Source organism: Polypterus senegalus, chromosome 16, assembly GCF_016835505.1.
Source record: "Polypterus senegalus isolate Bchr_013 chromosome 16, ASM1683550v1, whole genome shotgun sequence".
In the NCBI taxonomy this organism is placed as follows: Eukaryota; Metazoa; Chordata; class Cladistia; order Polypteriformes; family Polypteridae; genus Polypterus; species Polypterus senegalus.
In genome coordinates this window covers 58456268-58482990 of record NC_053169.1, presented here as the reverse complement: position 1 = coordinate 58482990, position 26723 = coordinate 58456268, and the positions used below count along the sequence as shown (strand labels likewise).

Below are 26723 nucleotides of genomic sequence, written 5' to 3'. Positions count from 1 at the left end.
ATTTCTTAATTGCATAACTGAAATTACAACTGGTTTTTCATACTGTACATCAGTGACTTTAGTATAGTATTAAGAAATGCATTTGAATGCTAAAACCAATGTTTAAAATTTAAGTTTATATAATGCAAAAGTGAATTCCAGCATTTCAGTATTGCTTTGTGTTTATATGCAGGATATATAGTTTTGAATGTTAAATGTAGTCATTCAACATTTTTATGTTTTCCAGGTTGCAGAGTCACTGATGAAATTTTGTACTTGGTGCCAAACAAGGAGAATTTCAGGTTAACCCTCAGAGCAGTCAAACTTTGGGCAAAACGTATGTAATATATGTAATTTCATCAGTTTACACTTCTAAACTTGTTTGTTAAATTAAACTTTTTTTTTTTTTTTAAATTCAGGACGCGGAATATATTCCAATATGTTGGGTTTCCTAGGTGGTGTATCCTGGGCAATGTTAGTGGCAAGGACCTGCCAGTTGTATCCCAATGCAGTAGCAGCTACTTTAGTTCACAAATTTTTCTTAGTTTTTTCAAAATGGTAAGTGATTTGTTTACCTGTGCAAGTATTTGTTGCACCCTTTAATTAAAGGAAGAATATTATGGAATTGCTTTTATTTGTGAATCTGGGGGGAGGTGGGGACTTGATAATTCACCTCATTATGTATTATCATTGCACTTACAAATACAACATCAACTTGGACTCTGGAGAATGGGTTACCTAGTTTAGTATAAGTTCAGCTGACTATATTTTCCATTTGCTTTTGATCTAAAAAGGGAGTGGCCTAATCCTGTGTTGCTGAAACAGCCGGAAGACAGTAACTTGAATTTACCTGTCTGGGATCCACGAGTAAGTTTTTTTTGAATTTTTAGTTTTATACCTCAATAGATTTTAGATATTTCAATTTAAAAAAAAAAAAATCTTGTTTTGTTTTGTGTATGCATCAGGTAAACCCCTCTGATAGATACCACTTGATGCCAATCATAACGCCAGCATATCCACAGCAAAATTCAACCTACAATGTATCCACATCTACTCGAACAATTATGAATGAAGAATTTAAACATGGTAATTTTTTTATTTTTGTGTTTATCAGTTGTAAATGTTTTACATTTTTAAAAATGTAATTTAGAAGTTTTAGAATTTACTTTTCGGGTAAGTTACTTTAAGGCTTGTATCAAAAATTGCTGAATCTCTGAGCAAGGGATACAAAAAAGAGCTGTTTTGGTATCTGCTTTTCACAAATAAGGTTTATCCATTTTGTTTCCTTCTTAAAATAGCAAAGATTATTCTGTTTGTAGAACTTTATGAAACTGTTTAAATTTGGCCAATTGTTTTTCATTTCCACAGGCAGCTTTAAGGATAACCATGTATTGGTGTATGACTCTTGTTTAAACATAGGTTAATGTGGTTTATGTTGCTTGAGGTCTGCTATGCTGTGGACACTTGCCTATAAAGATTAAGAACAAATGTTCTTAATTCAGTGGTTGTAATAAAAATAGTCATTGGTAGGTATCTCACATCTGCAGTGTTACTTTTTTCCTTATTCTTTTTCAGTCTTGTCACTTATTATAAAGTATACAAGAGCAATCCAAACTGTGTTTTAAAATGTGTTAGGAGAAGTGATTTGTAGTGAAAAGAAAATTCTTCACCACTGCTACCTCAAATATCCTCTCCAGCATAGGTGAATATTTCCAAAGAATTGCATGTTTGCCTCTTTTTCCAACAACTCATTTGTGCTGCCTGTTAAAGATGCTGCTGTACAAAGGGTTTTTTTCCCTATTCTGTCATGGTTTGTGAAAGATATATCTGACAGATTTAGAGCCAAAATATCTGCATTGTTTTTTTCCCTTGTTCTGTCATTGCATTATGCATTGTACTCCCAGCTGAATTCTCATTGGTTCACAGTTCATCTATCAAACCCTTTTGAATTTTGTTGGTGTGTGTCACATACTAGTTGAATTGACTTGCTAGTTATGTCAGACTATGCAACAAAGTCACAGGAGCATACCGTTGCTGCCTGGGACTTGCAAAAATTATGTAAAAAAAAAATATGATTGAAAATTGCTGGAAAGTTCTGTAATGTGACATGACATTTAGTGTTACTATTTGTAGATGGAATTTCTAAATGTCCGGTTTTCTAACACTGCACACCAAACCTGTTCATCAATGGTTTTTTTAATATATAAATGAATATAACCATATTACTTAGATTGTAGTTAGTAGTATGGAGACCTCAAAGTTTCTTGACTTTATATTGTAGAAGCCTCCACAAACTTGTATTAGTTTTATTTTGTGACTTTCTTGCTTAGTTAACTGAACTAAACTGTTTCTTTAAATGTGGTGTTGGTGTCCCTATGCCCCCACTCCAGCCATTGCTTGCATTTATTCTATAAAATTGTATACACAACTTTTATTTGACGAGTATACTCTTGCATTTAATGTAAAATTTATTAATGTCATTAAACTTTAATGATACAATGCATCGGTATGCTCAGTTCTTTCTGTCTTGTCTGTGCTGCCCAGTTTTTGCTGACATTTTAGAGTTTGATTTGATGCAGCCATTGTACAGATTTTAAAAACAAGATATGACAATCTAAGTGGCGTAAGCTGGGAACCAGCCCACAAATGGATTTCAGTCACATGGCATTCATAAGTAACTCAAATAGGAAAATTTATAGAATAGTTAAATTAGACTATCAGAACTGGTATAAATTGTGTAGGCCTACTTAAAATGAATAAATGGTTAATCATTAAATACTCTAGATCCAATTTGTGTGCATTCACTGTTTTTTATACTTTTAACAAAACTCGCTACACCTAAATAATGACAGTTTTTAAAGTCAAATGCAGTGTGACATTCAACCAACTTTCTGTCTTCAAGCTACATGCAGTGTAGTGTACTTTACCCAGTAGTTTGAGGCATAGGGTCATATTTCAAGTTTGTTTGGTATCTTTTTTTTTATTAATAGGATCTAAACTAACTGACTGTTGCAGCACTGAAAACTTGTTCTTTAACATTTGTAGTTTCCAAAATCTAATTTATATTCATTGCTATAAATATTTGAGTACTCTTTCAATAGGACAATTTTGGTGATTAGTAAATGTATTAATACTATTGTTACTTAAATTCATTGGAAATTGTCACTGTAAACTCACTAAATTCTTCCAAAACTGATGTTCCTATTTTATAACTGCATTTAGAGTCTTCTAAAAAATACACTAAACGGTCAATTAATTGGGTACACCTATTCATCCCATTTGATGTCACATTGCTGGAAGTACTGTTTATAGCAAGCAAGTACTTACTGATGTATGAAGCAGAGTTGGTGGGAAAATGGGCAGGTTCAAGTGATTTTAAAAGCCACTTATAGTAGCAGTATACATCAGACATTGCAGTGTAAACTACATTAGAAATGACAACTCTGCTGGTGTTATCCAAACCACACAGCATATCTGTACTGTAAATAAAAGCAGAGGCAGATAAGGTCAGTACAGCATTTGCTACACAGACTAATGGGAGTTTATTTGCCTTTTCGTAACATTAGTATTGTAGGAGTAATATTGGAGCACATTTTTTTAGGTTTGTACTTTTTTGGCTGAGTTTCACTCCTTCAGGGTTTTAAAATTTGGTTGCATTGGGTTAAGCAACATGACTCTATCTCTGCTTGACCCATCTTCCCCAACCCCCATCAAAAGTGACTATATATTTACAGAAGAAGACTGAGCCAGAGTGGATTATCGAATCCTGGGTATCCCTTCAAACACTAAGAATGGTAACATGCTACAGTAACTTGAGTCACAATGGCCTCTTTGGTTCCCAACTCTTCATTTCAACCCCGATGTTAGGAGGGCCCACTGCATTTGCAACAATAAGACATATGCAATCCTTCCACATGTGATCTGAACATTTCCAAAGGTACTCTGACCAGCAGATTGTCCTATGAGAAGCAACGAAGGCAAACTTTATCACTGAGGGTCATAAGATTCTAGGGATTCTACGATCAATCTGACCATTTTAACTATTAGAAAAAAAAGTCTTAATCTGTAAATTGGCAGATCACAAAAGCCGATCGGGTCATCCCCTCCTTTTCTAAGGTTCATAGTAATTTAGCTGTAGTGGAAGGTTCTGAGGAGGAGGATGTGCTAATGTCAACTTTGCAAATGAGAGAGGCAACTATGTTTTCTGTGGTGCAAGTTAATTTAAAAAAAAATACATTTTGTTCCTATAAACTTGGGTTTTGTTTGCCACTTTTTTTTTTTTCCCCCCCTGCACAAGAGCATAATAGCTGGGTGTTTGGAGGTGCACTTGGAAAAGTTACTTGTACTTATCTGTATTTAATCTAGCCTTAAAGAGGCGGGATAATATATAATCTATACTAATAAAAGGCAAAGCCCTCACTGACTCACTCGCTCGCTCGCTCGCTCACTCACTGACTCATCACTAATTCTCCAACTTCCCATGTAGGTAGAAGGCTGAAATTTGGCAGGCTCATTCCTAACAGCTTACTTACAAAAGTTGGGCAGTTTTCATTTCGAAATTCTACGCGTAATGGTCATAACTGGAAGCTATTTTTCTACATATACTGTAATGGAGTTGAGCTCGAAAACCGTGGGGGCGGAGTCTCGTGTGACATCACGCCTCCCACGTAATCACGTGAATTGACTGTCAACGCAGTACGTAGAAAACCAGAAAGAGCTCCAAAAAGCGCTGAAGAAAACATGCATTATATAATTCAGAAGGCAGCGAAACAATAAGAAGCGAGCGAGTGACATACAATCATATTCATGAGTGCTGCTACTTCGGAAACAAAGCACGGTGTAAACCTAAACTTTAAATTAAGTTCATAGACAGGCTGCTGCTGGCGTTTGTCATGCCCACAGGTAATGCGGGATAAAAGTTTAATAAGAGGACGCAGGATATAAACGAGAGTTTTGATCACTTTGTAACTAAGTTAAAATTGCAGGTGAGGGGCTGTGCTTATGCAAATTCGAGACTGTGTTTGTGGGGGATTGACAGTTAAGGCGGGTGGGGGAGTCATGTCATCTCCCCTCCCATTCACCTCATTTCGCTCTGAGCTGCGCCCTGCAGCTAACGCAGTGTTACGACTTTGTGACGCTGCCAGCAAATACTCACAGAAAAATCCACAAGTTAATACATACGCTGTGTCTAGAGTTTCTCCACACTGAATCCTCCAGGCACTACTTACAAAAGGTTACATTGACAATCGTGTTATTTTTAAAATGTTTCCTTTTCTTGGCACAAGCACAGCTGAGAAGCTTCGATGCATGTGCTCCATAACACGTTAAAAAATCACACATTTAATCACAAGCAAAGGGGAACTTCTGTCAGTGCATGATTTCCTGGTACACCGATTACATTGATCAGCGCTTCACGATTCATTTTACCCTCGCACCCCCTTGGTTTGAGAAGAAGTATGAAAAATATGAGGTTAACACAGAAAAACAGATCACCAATTGAAGCTTTATGAATAATCGATTCGCCATCAATAATTGTTTTGGTAAAGCCATGCTCAGTGTAATCCTCCTTCCATTTTATAATTTTTCCACCACTAGCCATGATTAAATGAACGGTAAAAAAGTAAGCGAAGCGAGGGTGATTTATTCAGGCAGGCAGGCAACCGCTCAGTAGCTCGAATTTGGATATAAGTAGCTTCTATTTAGTCGCCAGAAATTTCTTTCTTAGGAATGGAAGTTGAATTTAGTCTTTAAATTTCTACAGTAAAGAAAAAGTGATGATGACTACATTTAACTATATAAAGTCAAAACTTGATTATATAAAGTCACTGTCGGAATAAATAAAGTCAAAACTTGAATATATAGCCTAAAGTCATTCCCAAATATATAAAGTCAAAACCTGAGTATATAAAGACAGCGTTGGAATATTTCGGAATATATAAAGTAAGCGCTGGAATATATAAAGTCAAAACTACTATATATAAAGTCAGCGTCGGAATATACAAAGTCAGCGCTGGAATATCCATCCATTTCCCAACACGTTGTATCCGACCACAGGATCACGGGGGGGTCTGCTGGAGACAATCCCAGCCAATACTGGGCGCAAGGCAGGAACCAATCCTGGGCAGGGCCCATGCATCATTTTCAAAACATTAACCGAACAGTGTTTTTTTTTTATTTTATTTATTGTATGTTTCTGAATACGTTTTTGTTAACATGGTTCAGTTCAGAGTCATTTCAATCAATAGATTTTGACTTTCACTTTATATATTCAGGTGTGAGTTTATATACTCCAATGTTGACTTTATATAATCAGGAATGACTTTATAAATTCTGATGCTGACTTTATATATTCAGGTTTTGACTTTATATATTCTGACGCCGACTTTATATATTCACAAAATCAATTTATTTGCCTGTTTGGCACCCCATAGTATATGTGTGTGTGTGTGTGTGTGTGTGTGTGTGTGTGTGTGTATATGCATGCCAATGACAAAACAATTACATTGTCAATCATGTTACGTTATTATTAAAATGTTTCCTTTTCTTTTTACTTCTCCGCTGCCAAGCGCAGGTATTTTGATAGAGATATGACAACAACACTCATATCAAAGACAAAACAATTACATTAACTATCATGTTGCGTTATTTTTAAAATGTTTCCTTTTCTTTTTCATAACTTCTTTAACACACTACTTATCCGCTGCGAAGCGCGGGTATTCTGCTAGTATAATATAATAGAGAGAGAGAGAGTGCATCTGGAAAGTATTCACAGCGCATCACTTTTTCCACATTATGATTGGTCATGATTTGGAAAGGCACACACCTGTCTATAGAAGGTCCCACAGTTGACAGTTCATGTCAGAGCACAAACCAAGCATGAAGTCAAAGGAATTGTCTGTAGACCTCAGAGACAGGATTGTCTCGAGGCATAGATCTGGGGAAGGTTACAGAAAAATTTCTGTTGCTTTAAATGTCCCAATAAGCACAGTGGCCTCCATCATCCGTAAGTGGAAGAAGTTCGAAACCACCAGGACTCTTACTAGAGCTGGCTGGCCATCTAAACTGAGCGTTCGGGGGAGAAGGGCCTTAGTCAGGGAGGTGACCAAGAACCTGATGGTCACTCTGTCAGTGCTCCAGAGGTCCTCTATGGAGAGAGGAGAACCTTCCAGAAGGACAACCATCTCTGCAGCAATCCACCAATCAGGCCTGTATGGTAGAGTGGCCAGATGGAAGCCACTCCTTAGTAAAAGGCACATGGCAGCCCGCCAGGAGTTTGCCAAAAGGCACCTGAAGGACTCTCGGACCATGAGAAACAAAATTCCCTGGTCTGATAAGACAAAGATTGAACTCTTTGGTGTGAATGCCAGGCGTCACGTTTGGAGGAAACCAGGCAATGCTCATCACCAGGCCAATACCATCCCTACAGTGAAGCATGGTGGTGGCAGCAGCATGCTGTGGAGCTGTTTTTCAGCAGCAGGAACTGGGAGACTAGTCAGGATAAAGGGAAAGATGACTGCAGCAATGTACAGAGACATCCTGGATGAAAACCTGCTCCAGAGCGCTCCTGACCTCAGACCGGGGCAACGGTTCATCTTTCAGCAGGACAACGACCCTAAGCACATAGCCAAGATATCAACGGAGTGCCTTCAGGACAACTCTGTGAATGTCCTTGAGTGGCCCAGCCAGAGCCCAGACTTGAATCAGATTGAACATCTCTGCAGAGATGTTAATATGGCTGTGCACCGACGCTTCCCATCCAGCCTGATGGAGCTTGAGAGGTGCTGCAAAGAGGGATGGGCGAAACTGGCCAAGGATAGGTGTGCCAAGCTTGTGGCATCATATTCAAAAAGACTTGAGCTTGTAATTGCTGTTAAAGGTGCATAGAGCAAAGGCTGTGAATACTTATGTACATGTGATTTCTCCGTTTTTTTTTTTTTTTTTAATAAATTTGCAAAAACCTCAAACTTTTTTCACGTTGGTGTTGTGTGTAGGATTCTGAGGAAAAAATGAATTTAATCTGTTTTGGAATAAGGCTGTAACATAAAATGTGGAAAAAGTGATGCACTGTGAATACTTTCTGGATGCACTGTATGAACTGTAGGGGCACCAATGTATGAGTAGGCTAGTCAAGGATTGTTTAAACTAATGAATGGGAAGGCTGGGACTTTAAGACGGGCCAGGTTTAGAACTATACTTGGAGGAACAAACTGTAGAAATAAAAATGTGTCAATGTAAAATTCAGCCCAACATTTAAATGTAGAAGGAATAACACATTCAAAATAGCTTGTGTTAATGCTAGAAGTATCAAAAATAAGGCAAGCGAGTTGGACTTGTATGTAGCAGAGCATAATTGTTATTTAGCCAGGTTTCCGTTATTGCTACATCAAAGATGGAGAGGAGTATAACATAGAGGGATATTTAGTGTTTTAGGAAGGATAGACTGAACAGATAAGGGGCTGGGGTTTATGTCAAACAGAATATAAATGTTTTCTTCAGTTGGACAATGAGTGCCATCCAGTGAGCACATGTGGCTTCACCTGGAAAGCATTAGAGAAAGAGGCCTTAATTTAGGAGTGTGTTATACACTACCCAATGCAGACAGTAATTTTAACACATCTTTTTAGTAATATTAAAAAGGCAAGTTTACAGGGAGATATTATAGTCATGGTGGACTTCAATTATCCAAATATTAACTGGAATAACCTTGCAAATGTAGGGACACAAGAGCAGGAGTTTTTAGAAGTAATCAATGACTTTTTTAACACAGTATGTTAAAGCACCAATGAGGCGTGAAGCTTGTCTGGATTTAGTATTTTGTAATCAAGGAAGAATTGAGGGTTCAGAGGTGATTGTACCACTAGGGTCAAGTGGCCATAATAAAATTGCAGTTGTCAGTGTTTTGTAAGAGTGTGGATGCAAAGACAAAAATTGTTAAGTTTAACTTTGATAGGGCAAATTTCGAGCAGAAGTGGCAAAGTCGGAGGATAGACTGGGATAAGCTTAAAAGCGTGGAGACAGTCGGAGCAGTGGAACAGGTTTAAAAAATGGTTTACATGTAATACAGCACAGGTACATAACTAAATTTGGAATTGATAGGTAATTTAAAAAAAAAAAAAAAAACTCTGCATTAGGTTAATAAGTTTAAGAAGCTGTTAAGGAAAAAAATGCTGTAAGACTAATAACTCCAACATGAATTGTAGGGCGTATGAGAACATGAGATTAAGATTAACTAGGTACATGTACTTGTATGACAGCATGAACTGCTTGTTGATAAGGTTAGTCTTTTATCGATGTCAACATATTGCAGTAGTTTTATTAAAGTTAAGTGTCGGTCATTCTAAGGAAAGCACGCCGGAAGGGGCGTGGATTCACTGAGCCGCCAACAAGACAGACACCTATGGCGCACGCAGGAAGGAGCCACGGCCACCAACTCCAAGACCATTGGATACGACGATAACTTGCAGAGCCACGCCCACCAACTCGGACCCGATGACACAGAAGAAACGGCGTCATTTATATTCGTCTGTCGTAGAGGCCACATGCACCTGCACGTTGCCTGTTCATAGAGGCATGTTTCTCGCAGAGGTAAATCGCCATATGCAGCGTGTAAAACGGTTTGCGAGGGGTATCCCATGGGATCTTTAAAACAATCCTTTACAACTAAGGTTAAAACACAATGAAGCAAGCTGTCTTTAAAAACCGAGTTTTCGGTTACAACGCACAACCACGTGCACCATAGAAAATTGTTTTACACGCTACATACAGCAATTCGCATCCGCGACAAACATGCGTTGTCTTAGATGCTCCTGCAGAAATACGGAAGATGTTTCCCTGCCCACTAACACTCCTTTTTCACCGGCCCGCTTCTACCCTCGCTCTCTAGGCATTCACACTGCCTGCCCATGTGCCCGGACGCAAAAACTCACCGACCACCCAGTTAGCCCCTTTCGTCTGTGCTAGGAGTCCACATGCATGTTTACGCCATGTTGACTTTTTTCATTATTCTTTTCTGTTTCGACACCCTCCCACGTCCACCATGAAAAACCATGCGAAAGGAACAACGAAGCCCCGCCCAGAAACTCAACCCCTCCTCCCACGTGCTCAGGAACACACCTCCGATCATTGCCCGCCAAATCAAACAGCTCATCAAACACATACTCACTCGCTTTGGTCTGTGCTGCGGTCCAAACCCAGCTCTGCGCCACGTTGACTATTTTGCCCTCCATGGCTACGGCTTCAAATGTATTTCATGGAAACAACACTTCTTTCAATGTTATAGAAATTCCTGCTTCAGGTAACTGTTTGTTTCTGTCAGTCGGGTTTTTTTTGGAGAAATGTCATTGACAAAACTGTTGCTCTCAAACTTCATAACATGACTGTTAGCTTTGTTTGGAAACATTGGGTAACTTCGGTGACGTGGTGTTCGTTGTTCTTAGTCACAGAGGCATTGTTATACAGTCTGCTCAACAATACGCTGATTACATTAATACGTCCGGAGTCTGTGGTGGCGAGGCAGAAATTGTGGCAATGTCCCAAGTCCTTCCAGCTACTCTCAGCATTTACTTTCAAGAACGTCCTCATGCCTCTCCTCGAGTTTACAATCCGGCCCAGCGTCTCTTCATATCCCTGCTCTTTAGCATTCCTTTGGATCATGGGCATTACGAGGTTCTCATGCCTCTCAAATAACCATGTGATTACCTTCTGGTGACATCTTTTGACTCTGTCGGTATGTGCACACAGCGTGCACACCCACATGCTCGCCACACTAATGTGACGTCACCTGCCCACTCTCCTCTTCCTGAAAAACATTTATAGACACCCTCCTCTGAACACACGCATTCCACACAGGACTTTCAATGCACCTTTTGTTCCAAAAGCTTCAGAGTGCACAGATATCTGAACGCACATTTGAAAAAACACAACACTAACCGAATGATGCAATGTGAACATTGCCAACAATGCTTCGAGACAACTTGCGCTCTCAAACACTTACGAACTCATTCCACTATCACCTTCAATTGCACATTTTGTAACGAGGACTTCACAGGTGAGATGGATCTCCACAACCATTTGTAGATCCATTCAACGCAAACATTTGTATGCAATATTTGCGACAAACACTCACGCATGCAGATACCTTACTAACCATCTCAAAACATTCCCTGATTAATTCTTTTCAGTGTCAACACTGCTCCAAAACCTTCACACACCAGAAATATCTCAAAGTACATTTACACACCCACTCCACTGAACAAACGCATTCCAAAAAGATCTTTGAATGCATGATTTGTTCAAAAACGTTCGAGTGCAGAGATTTCTCAACATGCATTTAAAAACACACTCCACTGAACGAATTATGCAATGTGAGCATTGCCAGCAATGCTTCGACACAACTCATTCCAATTTCCTTCAGTGTCAACACAGGACTAAATCGTTCATGCACAAACATCGTATTCACTTTTCTGCAGCTTTTCAAGAAGATACCGCCATTCACGTCCAAGAACATAACATTGGCCTACCTACTGCACTATGTGCTTCTTTCAGTGCTCTTCATTGGCCAGCAGAGGTCAACAAATCCGGACATTACACTAGGTGTTGTCATGCCGGCAAGGTGTCTTTGCCACCACTATCCAAGCCCCCTCTTTTTTTATTTGAAGACCTCTTGACTGGCAAGAACCCACTGTCCCGAAATTACTGTGATCATATCGGGGAATACAACTCTGCTTTAGCTTTCGCGTCAATGGGCGCACACATCGCTCAACCATCTGGACAAGGACTGTATGCTTTCAGAATCCACGGTCAAATTTATCACCAGGTCTCTCCTTTATATTACAATCCTGCCACGTCACCACAATACGGTCATCTATATATCTTCGATTCTGCTAAGGCTACCAGTCAACGTTTGCAAAAGGAATGTAATAGCGCTTGCAGTGACATTTTGTTGCTTTAACTAGACAACATGATACGCCAGGTTAATCCCTTCGTAAATTCTTGCATACAAATGCATGACATTATCACTCACGTTTACTCTTACTGCTGTACGAATGGTGTTCATGGAAAATCCAGGTCTGAACGTGAGAAGGTATAACGCCCCGTCCTGTCAAACGGATGTTGCTGCTTTGTTGGGGAAGACGGGGAACCTCCTGCACAACGCGACATTTGCATATATCCAAGGGGAGATGCTTGCAAGCATATCTCTGTTCTCAATATGAACTGTGACCCCATGGTTTTTCCACTGCTATTCCCTTTCGGAGATCCAGGCTGGCACATACAATTAACCCATGTTGAGTAAAAGCGAAAATGCGAAAAGAACGCAAGTCACACAGCTCCAATTTTATGCTTTCAGGCTTGCCATGAGATCTTCATTTAGTGTCTTGCATTCCAGTAGCAAACTCTTCCAGCAATACATCGTCGACGCATATGTCAGAACAGAAGGCGCGCGTCTACATCAAGATTGGTCCGCCAGTTTTCAGTCACGGACGATTGTGTGTTGGTTCGTTCCGTGCATTGTTACAAGGTTGCATTTCTTGCCGATTTTATTACATTACCGATTTTTCAAATGTTAATTTTCTCCCTTTGCTTAAAAATCATTTAAAAACCGTCCTGATTATGCGGCGTATGGTACACCGCAGGTTAGCTAATTACCTTTATTTCATTATTCCAAAGTAGAGTCTGAATAGTTGTCAGCATTTACCCTGACACATGCTGAACCGTTTTTTTTTTTTTTTGTTGTTGTTGTGTGCGCGTGCATAGGCTTTAGTAGTGGCTTCCTTCGTGGATGACACCCTTGTATTCCACTTTTCTGTAGCATATGTTGTAATATCTTGGGGAAACAGTCACTCCGGTTTGTCTCCTTGCTGCTTTCACTTACTGTGATGAACTTACATGGCTATTTTCCTCAACTCTTAACACAAAATGCTAATGTTGAGATGTTGGCTTCTGTGAACAGTCTGAACCTTTTAAGGAGTTTCCACAAGTCGTGTTTTTTTTTTATTTCTCAATCACTTTTGCTACAGTATCATGACTAATGAACAATGCTTTACTAATTTTCTTGTAGCTTTGACCTTTTTTGCATAAAGAAATGACTTTCTTTCTCAAATCTTAGGACATTTCTCTTCGTAATGCCATTGTCAGCATTTTAATACCATCTTTAATTGTCAGTGTTCTGACAATTGGCACCAGTTAGCACCAATGTGATGACTGATTACACTCATCTGTTGATGCAGTCCTGTTTGTTAGCAGTTTACCAAATGTTCTTCCTAAGACCTTTATTGTGGGAGTATTCGTTTTTTGTTTTTTTTGGGGTTTTTTTGCACCATGGTCTTAAATCATATTGTTAAAAATTAGTTTTTTATACTGGCAAATCTTATTTGCAACCAATAAACCAGATTTGCTTGTTTGTTATTAGGATCAAATAGAAAGTTTGAAGAGAGATGGATTTTCTGAAACATTTTGGGATGTACTCATTTTTGCTGGCAATTGGTATGGATTTTATAGCACCTCACATGTAAAGTCTTACTGGTATTTGGACAACTGCCACAAACAAACTTACTAGCTCTGCCCAACTAAACTCATTGTCTTCAGACCTGAGCTACACCTGTGCCAATCTCCTAAGTAGGTGCCCGCTCACCATGCTTCTTTCTTTTGAAGACGTCTCTTATCTGCTAACCACTATGGGAATATGGGAGTCATCCACACCAGGTACACTTAACAATATACTTTGACCCAGTAAAACAGCATAAAATATAGATTATAAAGCAAGATTAATAACGCAGTAAAACTGATGGTAGCATAAGTAGGAAATATTTAAACAGAGACTTTAAAGGTTAAATTTTATTTGAAATTTTTAAAACAAAAAAATAAGATTCGGGTCAGTAAAAGATTCAAAGTTTAGTAAATACCTTGCAGTCTTCACTAATATTGGTTAAAAGATATGAAATATTAGATTTCAACAGGTAGAATTATGACTTTAAGCATTTGGATATGTTTTGAGATTTAAGAGTTTAAATAAATTCCCTGATTTATTGAAGGTTATAGTGCCAAAAGGTTAAAGTTCAGGTGGTCCTGAGTTATGGCATGTTTAATCCGTATTACGGCACACATTTCAATTTAGCTTGATTCGAAGTAGAAGTTCCTATTTGATATATTGTGTAATTCATAGTTTACTACTGTGAGCTTTGACCATTTATTCTTTAAATTGTATATTTTTGTGCCCATCCGCAATGATTACAAGATGTTGCTGTTAGTTGCATCCCTTTATGGCAGCATTGTACCTTTCCAAAAGTGACTCTTGTGACACGATATTGTAAGATGTCATTGTTAGAAAAATCCTAGACTTCTTTCAGAAATATCTTTGCAAACTCACAATGTAGTTGATTTCCCAGTTAGAAATCTAAATCTCACTGTCACAATGAAAATAAATGGAAGGAATTTACTGAAGTAGAAATATGCCATCTGATAATTGCATCCAACAACTGTTTCCATTTGAGCCCCAAAGTAAGCTAATACACTGGGAATTTCATGGCACAGAAAGGGAAATCAGATTTCTGGAGTGCAATATAAGATTGTCAGATAATGCAGCCACATTGGAAATTCACATATACACTCCCAGCAAACAGAGTAAACACAGTATATTGCACTGTAAATAGAGTGCCAGCATAACTTCTTTAATATTTCACCAGCTGTTACAAAAGTGGTAAAACCTGTTGCAATCCTAGGAACTCGTAGGATGCATTTACCGTTTTACTCCCACACGGGTAGCTACCACAGTTTGCATTTTACAACTGTACATTAACTGTTAATTAGTTAAGGATGCCCTGCTTCTCATATTAATGTGTCTTAATTTGAGGAACAGATACAAATTCCTGAAAAGCCCCTTCCATCCATCAATTTTGAGAATTTTAACTGTTTGATATATTAGCTACACGAGCAATTGAATCAATGTAAGGAATTTAACCATAAGGTTTTGTAAAATGAACACTTGGTACTTTATTCTCAGAGTTAAAATTATGCAATTTTAAGTGCCAGGACAGTGGAAGACGTAGTCTTACCAGATGTCCACCTGAATAAATAACCAGCTAATATATGTCCACATAGGAAATCAAATTAAGACTGTTGCATTTTCTTGAAGAAATAGCACTGAATGGAAGACTTAACTGGGAAAAAAATGTCTGAAGCAATAATACTGTAATTGGTAGTGCCTAAATTGTATTTAAAAGGGTTGTTGAGCAGTCATTTTCTGAATTGGACAGCAATGAAGACCAGTAGGTTAACCTAGTTAGTGTTTACCTAAGGAAATTTTTTTTTTTCTCCCAACACCAAATGTCAATACAAATGCAGTAGGAAAGTATGTCTACTTGTTGTGTCCACTTGTAGTGATGCAGATTTACTGCATGTTGTTGTGTGTGATAGTTAATACGTTAATGGACATGTACTGCTGGTTTCCATTTATGTTTAATCAGTTCTACCTTGTTTATTTAAAAAAAAATCTGCTTTTATGTGTACCAGTTCTATATTTAATGATTAGTATAATCTGAATTTTTTTTTTTTTTAACTCCATTGTTCAGAGTTCTCTTGTGTTTGTACTCCGTGATGAGAGCTATATTGAAAATTTCAGTAATGCAATACAATTTATTTCTAATGTTCACCAGTGCACAGCCAGATGTTGGAATTGGGACAGTAGAAGAGTGTATCTTTGCAAACATTATTTTTTATGTATTTTTTTCCCCCTTATTGCACTTGAGAGGATAGAATGTCCATGCCCGACTCCGATGCACCCCTTGTGGTGTTGCAGGTTCCCACAGCAAAAGTCTTTAACAACTTCCTCCTTTCCCCTAACAACAACATTTATTTATATAGCACATTTTCATACAAACAGTAGCTCAAAGTGCTTTACATATTAAAGAATAGAAAAATGAAAGACATAATTATAAAAAATAAATCAACATTAACATCGAATAAGAGTAAGGTTCAATGGCCAGGGGACAGAAAAACAAAAACTCCAGGCGGCTGGAGAAAAAATAAAATCTGTAGGGATTCCAGACCATGATACCGCCCAGTCCCCTCTGGGCATTCTACCTAACATAAATGAAACAGTCCTCTTTGGATTTAGGGTTCTCACGGAAGGGCTTGATGATGATGATGGTCACGTAGACTTCTTCCTTTTAATCCGTCCATCATTGTTGGAGCATCATGAAGCTTTGAGTAGGTGGAGGTGGCGCAGGCCACCACCACAAAGAAACCGGAAAAAGAAACAGAAAAGAGAGTAGGGGTCAGTACCGATTTTAGAGCCACCATGAATAGTTATGATGAATTGAACATACAGAGTATCAGGATTAAGTTAAATTACGATTAAAATGAAGTTATAAAAGGCCATGTTAAAGTAATGTGTTTTCAGCAGTGTTTTAAAGTGCTCTACTGTATCAGCCTGGCGAATTCCTATTGGCAGGCTATTCCAGATTTTAGGTGCATAACAGCAGAAGGCCGCCTCACCACTTCTTTTAAGTTTTGTTCTTGGAATTCTAAGGAGACACTCATTTGAGGATCTGAGGTTACGATTTGGAATATAAGGTGTCAGACATTCCGATATATAAGATGGGGCGAGATTATTTAAGGCTTTATAAACCATAAGCAGAATTTTAAAGTCAATTCTGAATGACACAGGTAACCAGTGTAGTGACATCAAAACTGGAGTAATGTGTTCTGATTTTCTTTTCCTAGTTAGGATTCTAGCAGCTGCATTCTGCACTAGTTGCAAACGATTTATATCTTTTTGGGTAGTCCTGAGAGGAGTGCGTTACAGTAATCTAGTCGACTGAAAACAAAGCGCGTGAACTAATTTCTCAGCATCTTTCAGTGATAAAGAGGTCTAACTTTACTTATGTTTCTTAAGTGAAAAATGCTGTCCTAATGATCTGATTAATATGTGATTTAAAATTCAGATTACAGTCAACAATCACCCCTAAGCTTTTTACCTCCGTCTTGACTTTTAATCCTAATGTATCCAGTTTATTTCTAATAGCCTCATTGTATCCATTATTGCTGATCACTAAAATTTCAGTTTTCTCTTTATTTAACTTGAGAAAATTACTATTCATCCATTCTGAGATACTAGTCAGACATTGTGTTAGTGAATCAATAGAATCGGGTCATCAGGTGCTATTGATAAGTACAGCTGTGTGTCATCAGCATAGCTGTGGTAGCTCACGTTGTGCCCTGAGATAATCTGACCTAACGGAAGCATGTAGATTGAGAATAACAGCGGACCCAGGATAGAGCCTTGTGGAACACCATATTGGATATCATGTGTCTTGAGTTGTAATTCCCACAACTAACAAAATATTTTCTCCCTGTCAGGTAGGATTCAAACCAATTTAAGACACTGCCAGAGAGGCCCACCCATTGACTAAGGCGATTTCTAAGAATGTTGTGATCAATGGTGTCAAATGCAGCACTCAGATCTAAGAGGATGAGAACAGATAAATGGCCTCTGTCTGCATTTACCCCAAGTCATTTACTACTTTAACGAGTGCAGTTTCTGTGCTGTGATTTGTTCTAAAACCTGACTGAAATTTATCAAGAATAGCATGTTTATTTAGGTGGTCATTTAACTGCATAATGACTGCCTTCTCTAGAACTTTACTTAAGAAGGGCAGGTTAGAGATGGGTCTAAAATTTTCAAGAGCGAGGGTCAAGATTATGTTTCTTAAGTAGGGGTTTAACTACAGCAGTCTTAAGACAGTCTGGGAAGACCCCAGTATCTAGTGACGAATTTACTATGTCAAGAACATTATCAATTAGCACGCCTGATACTTCTTTGAAAAACCTTGTTGGTATCGGGTCAAGGACGAGGTGGAGGGTTTTAATTGAGATATTATTTTTGTAAATCAGGTAAATCTATCCTAGTGAAAGAGTTTAATTTGTTTATAACAGGATGTTGGGGTTTAGGGGATCCTTAGTGTTGGGGAGATATACTATGTTATTTCTAATATCATTAATTTTTGATTGAAAATACAGCGACAGCCTCACAGGTTTCACTGGAAGCACTTAGGAGGCATTCCTTTGAGCTACCTGGGTTTAGTAGGCGATCAATTGTTGAAAATAAGACTCTAGGATTACTAGCATTGTTATTTATAATATTAGAGAAATAGCAGCGTCTCTCAAGACGGACAGTGTTATTGTATTCTGTTATTTTGACTTTTAATATTTCGTGGTGGATAGTAAGTTTACTCTTCCTCCATTGACGCTCAGCTCTACGGCATGTTCTCTTTAAATCAGACACTCTTTGGGTCTTCCATGGTATACCAATGCTAGAAGATTTTTTCACTGTCTTTTCAGGTGCAACTATGTCAACAGCAGCTCTCACTTTAGAATTAAATCTTTCCACCTTACTATTTACATTGTCCTCGCTATTATAGCTGGCACTATAAACGGACTGATTGCTTAAAATGTTTGTAAGTTTTAAAGCTGCTGCGAATCAAAGAAGCGTTTTTAACAATATGCTTCTCATGAGTGTTTTTATCATTATTTCTATATTAAAAGTAGAAGAAAATGGTCTGATAGACCAATATCAATGATCTGTTTTATATCAACTTTCAGTCCTTTAGTAATCACTAAGTCTAATGTATGACCTGCTTTATGTGTAGGCTGATTTATGAGTTGTCTCAAATCAAAAGAATCCAGGAGGTTCATAAATTCTTTTACTTTTAGATCACACTGATTATCTATATGAAAATTAAAGTCGCCAACTATTAGGAGTGTGTCATAGTTAGTAATTAAAATTGACATTAAGTCAGAGAATTCCTCAAAAACGCGCGTTATATTTAGGAGGTCTATACACGGATAGTATTAGAACTTGAGAATCTCCATGAATAACAACGGCGAGATACTCAAAGGACTTGAACTTACCAAAACTGACATCTTTACATTTTAATCGCTCGAGTAAATGTTAGCCAATCCGCCCCTTTTCCCTGGCGGTTTGAATGAGTAAAACTGTAATCCGGAGGCAGATTCGATTAAAACTGACGCGCATCTGAATTCAACCATGTTTCATTTAGTGCAATAAGATCTATTTTTTATCACTAATAAGATCGTTGATAAAAACGTTTTGTTAGTTAAAGCTCTGACATTTAATAGTGCCATATTTAATGTTTGGAGGTGCAGAGATGAGTACTATGTGCGTTATTGTTATTTGGAATAGGAACTAAATTATTATTATTAGCGCTCTGTGTATATTTTTTGTTTAATCTGTGATCTGTTTTTATAGTTTTAATACATTGTTCCTCTAAAATAGTGATTTTAATTAGATTATTGGAGTTTATGCCGTATTTCCTAGGTTTTCTACGTGCATTGAGATTGCTTATTACAGTATTAATGGTGTGAACTTTAACGGAAGACTCTATTAAACATTCATCATGTCCTGGCACAGCAGTATTATTTCGGAAGGGGTTAAGAGCAGAGATAGATAGTCAAGAAAAACGAATTACCTTCGATATGTTTTCGGAGAGGACCCGGCGCGAAACTGTTCGGATGCAGGCCATCACGCTTGAAGAGACGCGCCTTTCCAAAAGAGATTCCAATTGTTGATGAAACCGACATCCTTCTTCTTGCAGAAACCCTGTAGCCAGTTGTTCAACCCTAGCAGACTGTAGTACTCGTTGGATCGTCTGACGAGAGGTAGTGGACCCGAAACGAAGATCTTTGCCGATGGGGTCCTCTCCTTCGTGTCTCTAATCAGAGCTGCGAAGTCAGCCTTCAGGATTTCTGATTGTCGGTGCCTTATATCGTTTACGCCGGCATGCAAGACGATTGATCCAACTGCCCTCTCCTTGTGTTTCGTAGACTGCTGGCGCACGTTTCATTACATCTTGGACACGAGCACCGGGAAAACAAGAAACAAACGATTTTGCATTAGGGCATGCGACATTAAGGTTTCTAACGATGGAATCACCTACCACTAATACATCACCAGGTGCTGAAGGCGAAATGGGGACGCATAGAGGGTCAAACCGGTTCTGAGATAAAATGCTCGCCTGTGCCGATGGAGGTGCTCTGGCCTTGAACCCCCGCCTGCATAGCTGAAATCCACCGAGGTCAGCAGCGGCGTCGCTCCTACGAGACGCGGGGGTGAGGTCGGCACAACGCGGGGTTGATGTTTCGCCGGTTCCAGATGGCAAGGACGGTTTATCCAACAGCCGGGCCTTCAGATTTCTCAGGTATTTCCGTCGGGACAGGAGTTTCTGAATCTTTTCATCAAGTGCTTGGAGTTCCTCAATTACGATTTCAACGCGAGTTACCCCACTGTCGGCCATTTTCTACTTCGTGCCCTAGGAGAAATGAGAGAGAGAGAGAGAGGTTAGACAGGTAGCGTCCCTGTGAGGTAGGCAAGTTGGAGCTGGAGCTGGAACCTAACACAAACATTGACAGTTGCCACACTATGAACAGTGCTTAGAGGACTAATGTCTTGCTTGTCTTTGCATTTGATCACAATTATTTTGCCTTTTTGTCACACATTTACTCTCGCACCTCAGTGAAGCTTCACACAACTGATTTTCACCAGGCACATCACAGCACCTCGTTCATACAGTGCTGTATCATGGATTAGTTTCTCTTTACATGTCAATATCTGATGACCAATTCACATCAACACTATCTCTTGATTCAAGCATTAGTTCAGCAATAGTTTAATTTCAGTTTGTTCTAAAACTATGGCTTCTTATTTATTATCATGGTTTTTGATGAATGCTCTGTCCTACTCATTAGTATTGAGTTACATTAGAGTTACCATGAAGTGGCAGAAATTGTAGGGGGAGAAACATTATTTCTGGAAGCATGATACTACTTGATCCACTAAATCGTATCAGAGTACTAGCCCAAGATTTGTTCAGGATTAACATTATAAAGTGGGTCATTACATGTCACCCTGAGCCTGAATCTGCTTTAGCTGTGACTGTATATGTTAAAAAGCTTGAACAGGAGACCAAGGGATCAGAAAGAGAATGTAAAAGCATTTTACCTCAAAGTGTAAGCTGGCCTCGAGTTCAAGATATGGCCTGCCAGTCACCGAGTTGGAAGAGGTGAAGGAATGGATCAGCCAGGATCTTGTGCTGTGGCATCTGCTCCAGTAGACAATGATCATGGAAGCAAAATGGCAAGGGAGGCAGACTATGAAAAATAACTGATCTCTGGTGTGATGTTGGAATCAAGCAAGGCCTCCTTAGCCCTGCTGTCGTTTACTACCAACATCCCCTGCGAGTCAGCGGAATCAGTTCCAACTGGTTACATGTATCTGCTCTCAAGCACAGAGAAGATCGAAACAAGCTATCTTGAGCTGAAGGCCATTATTATAATACTCGTCTAGAAAAACAAGTGATATACACAAGAACAGACAGAATTGGTATAAGAGACAGCAAAATCGTAAAGCTATTTCAGGAAATAAAAGGTCAGGAGGTATGTTTAAACAAAAAATCTGATATAAACCTTAATAAAATTCTAGCAAGTATCAATGGGGGAAAAACTACAGGAAAATCTGAGCAACAGTGAGAATAAAATAAAACTTGGCAATCACTCTAGAAGATGTTAAATGTTTACAACTTGTATTGAAGTAGTTGAACAATCAATATCCGCCATTGACAAAAAAAGCAACTGCTGTAAAATCCGAATGCTAAGTGCTTGGTGATAAATTAGCTGGTGATTAAATTAATTGAACTGAATTATTTCTAAAATAACTGGAGAAGACTTTATATTGGATTCTTAGATTGTTGCAGCTTATTGCATACATGGTTTGAATGCCACAAAACCAAGAAGTTTGATTGTCCTAATTCAACAAATTACAGTATGTCAAAGAAAATTTGTTGTTGATTCTCAGCCAGAAAGATTATATTTGGGGGGGATAAAACACATTTGTATTGTCATAGCCTTCTCCCCCTCAACAGCTGCTTAACCGGCTGCATTCTACAGCATCAAACAGTGCTTACACAAAGTTGAAATTAGATTCAGCCTCCTGTTTCCAGCCATATCGAAAGGTTGTTTTTTTTTTTTTTTTTTTTTTTTGGGTTTTTTCTTAAGAAGCTGAAAGACTTTTATCCCAACATTGTCTGGAATGTGACCATAAGTCAGGTTTTGTTCTGGTTATGGAAAGAAGGTTCTGCTCACTGCTTCGTCTATCTGAAATGCAACATCTGCATCAACTGTGTATTCTATTTCCATTCCTTTCTATTTTGTGTTTGGCCATTTTTTATTTTTTTTTTATTTTTTTTTTTACAGCTGCCTTATTGAAATTTACTGTATTAAATGTGTATATTGTGGTAACCATTAAGATTTTTTTTTTTTCCTTTTTCTTATTTCTTAAGGGGGTCTGTTTTAATTATTATACCCTAGTTTTTTTTTTTCTTCTGGATTGAACATGTCAGAGGACTGAGACTTCATGAAGTGTGTGTTGGCTTTACTTAGGGAATCAATTAGGAGGGAGGGTGTGTGAGAGATTGTTATTCCTTATCTTCCCTTCTTACCCAAACAACTAAGTGCCAATGTAATAATAGGCTCCTTAGCTATAATAATTGGCTATAATATAGAATCAAATTCACAGCTATTGTATAAAACAATGTACTATCTTAAGATTACAAAATGTCTTCAAAAGTTCTGAAGTGTTTTTCTGACCACACCGTGAACTTTGTTAGGTGGAATGTCAAAGGTCTCAATTATGATTTAAACAGGAAAGAATTCTCTTACCTATCCGGCCTAAATGCAAAGAGAGTATTTTTATAGGAGACTATGTTAACAAGTAAAGACCAGTTTTGGTTGCAAAGAGACTGGCTATATCTTTAACTCCAGCTATACAAAGAAAACTAGGTGTGGGAATCTTAATGCACAAAATCTCTCTTGTAGCATCAGATCCTGCAGGGTTATATATCATGGTCATCAGTAATTTTAATTTCAATCTAAAGTAATTTTGATAAATATCTATGCAGCTAATGTGGATGATAGACTTGATTCAAAATGTTTTGCAACTGTTCCTAATATGAATACTAATAAAAATAATGGTTGGAGACTTTAATTGTTTTTAAATCCACACCTGTTTAGGTCTTCAACTACAATGACGATAACATCTAATACTGCAAAAATGACAGTTTACAATGGGTTATAATTTCAGACCCATGGAGATTTTCAAATACAAACTTAAGAGCATATTACTTCTTATCAGTTAAGAATTGATTATTACTTTATAGATATTTATTGTCCATTATCAAATTTTGCAACTATGCAAGCCAATTGATTTTTTTTCAGACAAATGCATCCGTGGTGGTCTCTGCAGGAATACTCTGGGAGACTCTGAAGGCCTTTTTAAGAGGACAGATTATTTCATATCTCTCACCCAAAAATAAACTGGAAACTAAGGTGGTGTCAGTTACTTGGCAAAATCCCCAGGATTCATCAAGAATCTCATGCTTCTGCAATCAGAATTTAACCTCTTGACCACAAAAGAAACAGCTTATCGTTTAAAGTTTAACATTATTACTATGAACATAGAGAGAAGGCTAATTAAGCTTTTAGCTCAACAAATCCACAAGCAGAAAGTTTACAAAGCAAAAGCAGAAACTACCCACACAGACAGAGATAAAATTCACCATAAAGATATAACCCACACATTTATAAAGTAGTACAAGTCCATATTTTGTACTCCATATAAGGAAGATAAGATGCAATATAAGGAGTTTTTTGATGCATTACAAATTCCACAGCTAAATACTCGTCGTGCAGAGGACTTGGACAAACCTCTGATACTCTTAAGAATTGCTGGATGCTCTAAACTCTCTCCAAAGTGGGAAAACAGCAGGCGTTGATGGCTACCCATGAAATTTTATTTAAAAAAAAAAAATTCAAATATGATAGCTCCATTATTATTAGCCATGTTCACAGAAGCCAGAGATAACAAAACTTTGCCTCACACTTTTCACTAAGTATTAATTACTGTCTTTCCAAAGAAAAATAAGGACTTATTACAGTGTGCGTCATACAGACCAATTTCACTTCTGAATAATATTAAGATACTTGAGTTCTAACATCCCCATGTACGTTAACAATCCGTTCTTTAAGAAATTAGATTCTATTATAACCGAATATTTGAAAATCGAAAGATCCACACATCCACAGGGTGATGTTACAATGACTTAAAGCAGAAGAAAGCATGGCCTTACCTAACTTTCACATTTATTTCTGGGAAGCTAATATACAAACTGTAAGGACCTGGAAATTGACACCTGTTGATGAACATACACATGCCAGGTCTGCAATAGAAATAAAATCTTGGTGTACTTGTTACACTAAGGATGTTAAAGATTTTTATTTTTTTTTTTCTCAAACCATGAAAAACACTAAAATACAAATTCAGAAGTATGGAAAGTAGAATAATACAAATTATTCATCATTGTAATATGGACGGCACATTGCACATGTGTGAGTGATGAGAGTAATTTCACTGCCTGAAGACCGATTCACCTCGTCATCACTACTGATGAGTTGTGTTTCGTACAAGATACCATCGTAAGACTAGGAGAAAACGTGTCTACACCATTGCTCGAATAACGCTTAGCACTAATGATGTTGGCACTTTTACAGCACGAGTAATCTTGGGTCTTCTGATAGATGCTTCTATACCATTGCCCAAGTGACTCTCGGGACTAATGTTTTTTGCATTGGTTTTACAGCTTGAGTAACACTCGGTCTAAAACTAAAGAGGTTAAATGCCCTGATCTGTGTCCCAGTAAACACAAATTATTGTCAATATACTAATCAAATTGTCCATCAATCCTTCAGAATATGGATCCAATTCAGAAACAACATTTATTTATATAGCACATTTTCATACAAAAAAATGTAGCTCAAAGTGCTTTACAAAATGAAGAATAGAAAAATAAGACACAGTAAGAAAACAAAATAAGTCAACGTTAATTAACATAGAATAAGTAAGGTCCGATGGCCAGGGTGGACCAAAAAAAAAAAAACTCCAGACGGCTGGAGAGAAAAAAAAAATCTGCAGGGATTCCAGACCATGAGACTGCCCAGAGGGGACTGGGCAATATACCATAACGTATATAAAACAGTCCTCTTTGTATTTAGGGATCTCACGGAAGGACTTGATGGTGAAAGCACTATAAGACAGAAGTGTTTAACTGTTGCACCTTTACTTGATAATTTTTTTTTTTTGTTTTTTCTACCCTCTCAAGCCTACACAGTATTCAATGTTTGGAAATCAGTGAGGATTAAAATGTTCGATGTTTGCCGAACTTGGCGAAATGTCAATGGGGAAGGACTAACTGAACTACAGATGACTAAATAATGGTGCCATCATCTTTAAAGTGTCCCTGAGGGCTAGGGAAACGTCTGCCAACTATATTGGACCAATTATTCTGGCCAAAAATGTGGCCCAAGCTATATGGCAGCAGTGGCCAAAACCCTGCACCACCATGCCTCCCTGAGATCAAAAAAGAAAAAAACTCTAAGACTTACAATCATATTTCATCAAAACAGAGCAGAAATGACAATGTTAGTCAGATAAAATACAGTATATAGGTTGGTGGTTGTTTTATGTGATTACTATTGCTTTGTGAGCTTACAGAAAACATGAGTTTATCACAAAAATTCTCGGCCCTGTCGGGTGGGGATCCACCCAAGAAGACTTAAAAGCAGAAAAATCAAGTGGCATATGACTGAAGCTGCTCTACTTTTTAAAGTCGTGCTGAAGGCTGTCTGGACCATCTGAAGATGCTTTGCACTTTTTTTTCTTCTATCAAAAGGAGAAAGTCTTGTAAATAGTAATACATCTTTCATTATTAATTCATAGTCTCCTGTGTTTTAATCAGGCTCTAAGGTTTATTTTTATTCTGCACGTGGCTAGTTATGTATGCATAGGGCATGTGCCTCCTCCTCTTATATTGATGTGGAACTTGACCTTCACATTTGGAAAGTTTCAACAAGCAAAGATAACTTATTTATGCCTTATGTTTCAGAAAGGTAAAATTTTGAGAACCTGCATTATTTACTTACCAGTAACGGCGCATTGCACAATAACGTGCAGTGAATACACTTAACCTCCGCATTAATAGTTTTCATATTGTTCCTCTGTATGTTTAGCATTTGTTTGCTCAGAGGTTGATGTGCTTGCTGCTTCCTGAGCAGCTCTTTTCTCCACCCTAATGGCCTGCTGCTTCTCTTTCGTCAGCATCATTTTGCATTAAAACTTAAGTCAGTGTTTGTGTTGCAATTACTTAGCACGTTTTTCCTTAATTTTTCACTTAAGCTGGTACTTAAGTCTTCAATCTGCCTCAAGAATGATTTATGATATGAAGAGGTAGGGGAAGTGACGGCAAAGGTGGTAGGGATGAGAACGGCGGCCATTGCAGAGAGTTGGTTCTAAAATAAGAGCAGTAACCTTGGAGGTCAGTCATCACACTGAAAGCAGATAGTAGATGTCACATAGTATATGTGTACCAAATTTCAGGTCAATAGTTCAAACGGTTTGTAAGCTATAGGTGATTTAAAATTCTGGACAGACAAATGGACAGCCACAGTAGCATATTTTATAAGGAGATCTGTTTAAACTCCTTAAATTGAGTTCACCTACTATTCACAGTATTAATGTGCCTTTATGGCTTTACATTTTATAACATTTGGTCTTGTGGATTTTTTTTTTCTTCAAACTGATATGAATAGTGATGCTATAATAGTTCACTAGCTGCCTTAGCACC

The 26723-nt window shown here is 38.0% G+C and overlaps 1 protein-coding gene across 4 annotated transcripts in view; it reads left to right on the top strand.

The window, feature by feature from the left end:
• papolg (poly(A) polymerase gamma) overlaps positions 1 to 26723 on the top strand; it is a 104248-nt gene that overhangs the window by 60555 nt on the left and 16970 nt on the right. For 3 of the 4 annotated variants that reach the window (XM_039738908.1, XM_039738907.1, XM_039738906.1), the window contains 4 exons: positions 227 to 316; positions 399 to 537; positions 774 to 846; positions 945 to 1065. In XM_039738908.1, coding sequence (XP_039594842.1) covers positions 227 to 316; positions 399 to 537; positions 774 to 846; positions 945 to 1065 — 423 coding nt within the window. Of the gene's footprint in view, positions 1 to 226; positions 317 to 398; positions 542 to 773; positions 847 to 944; positions 1066 to 26723 lie in introns of those variants that run through there. The other variant, XM_039738909.1, reaches the window with a different exon arrangement.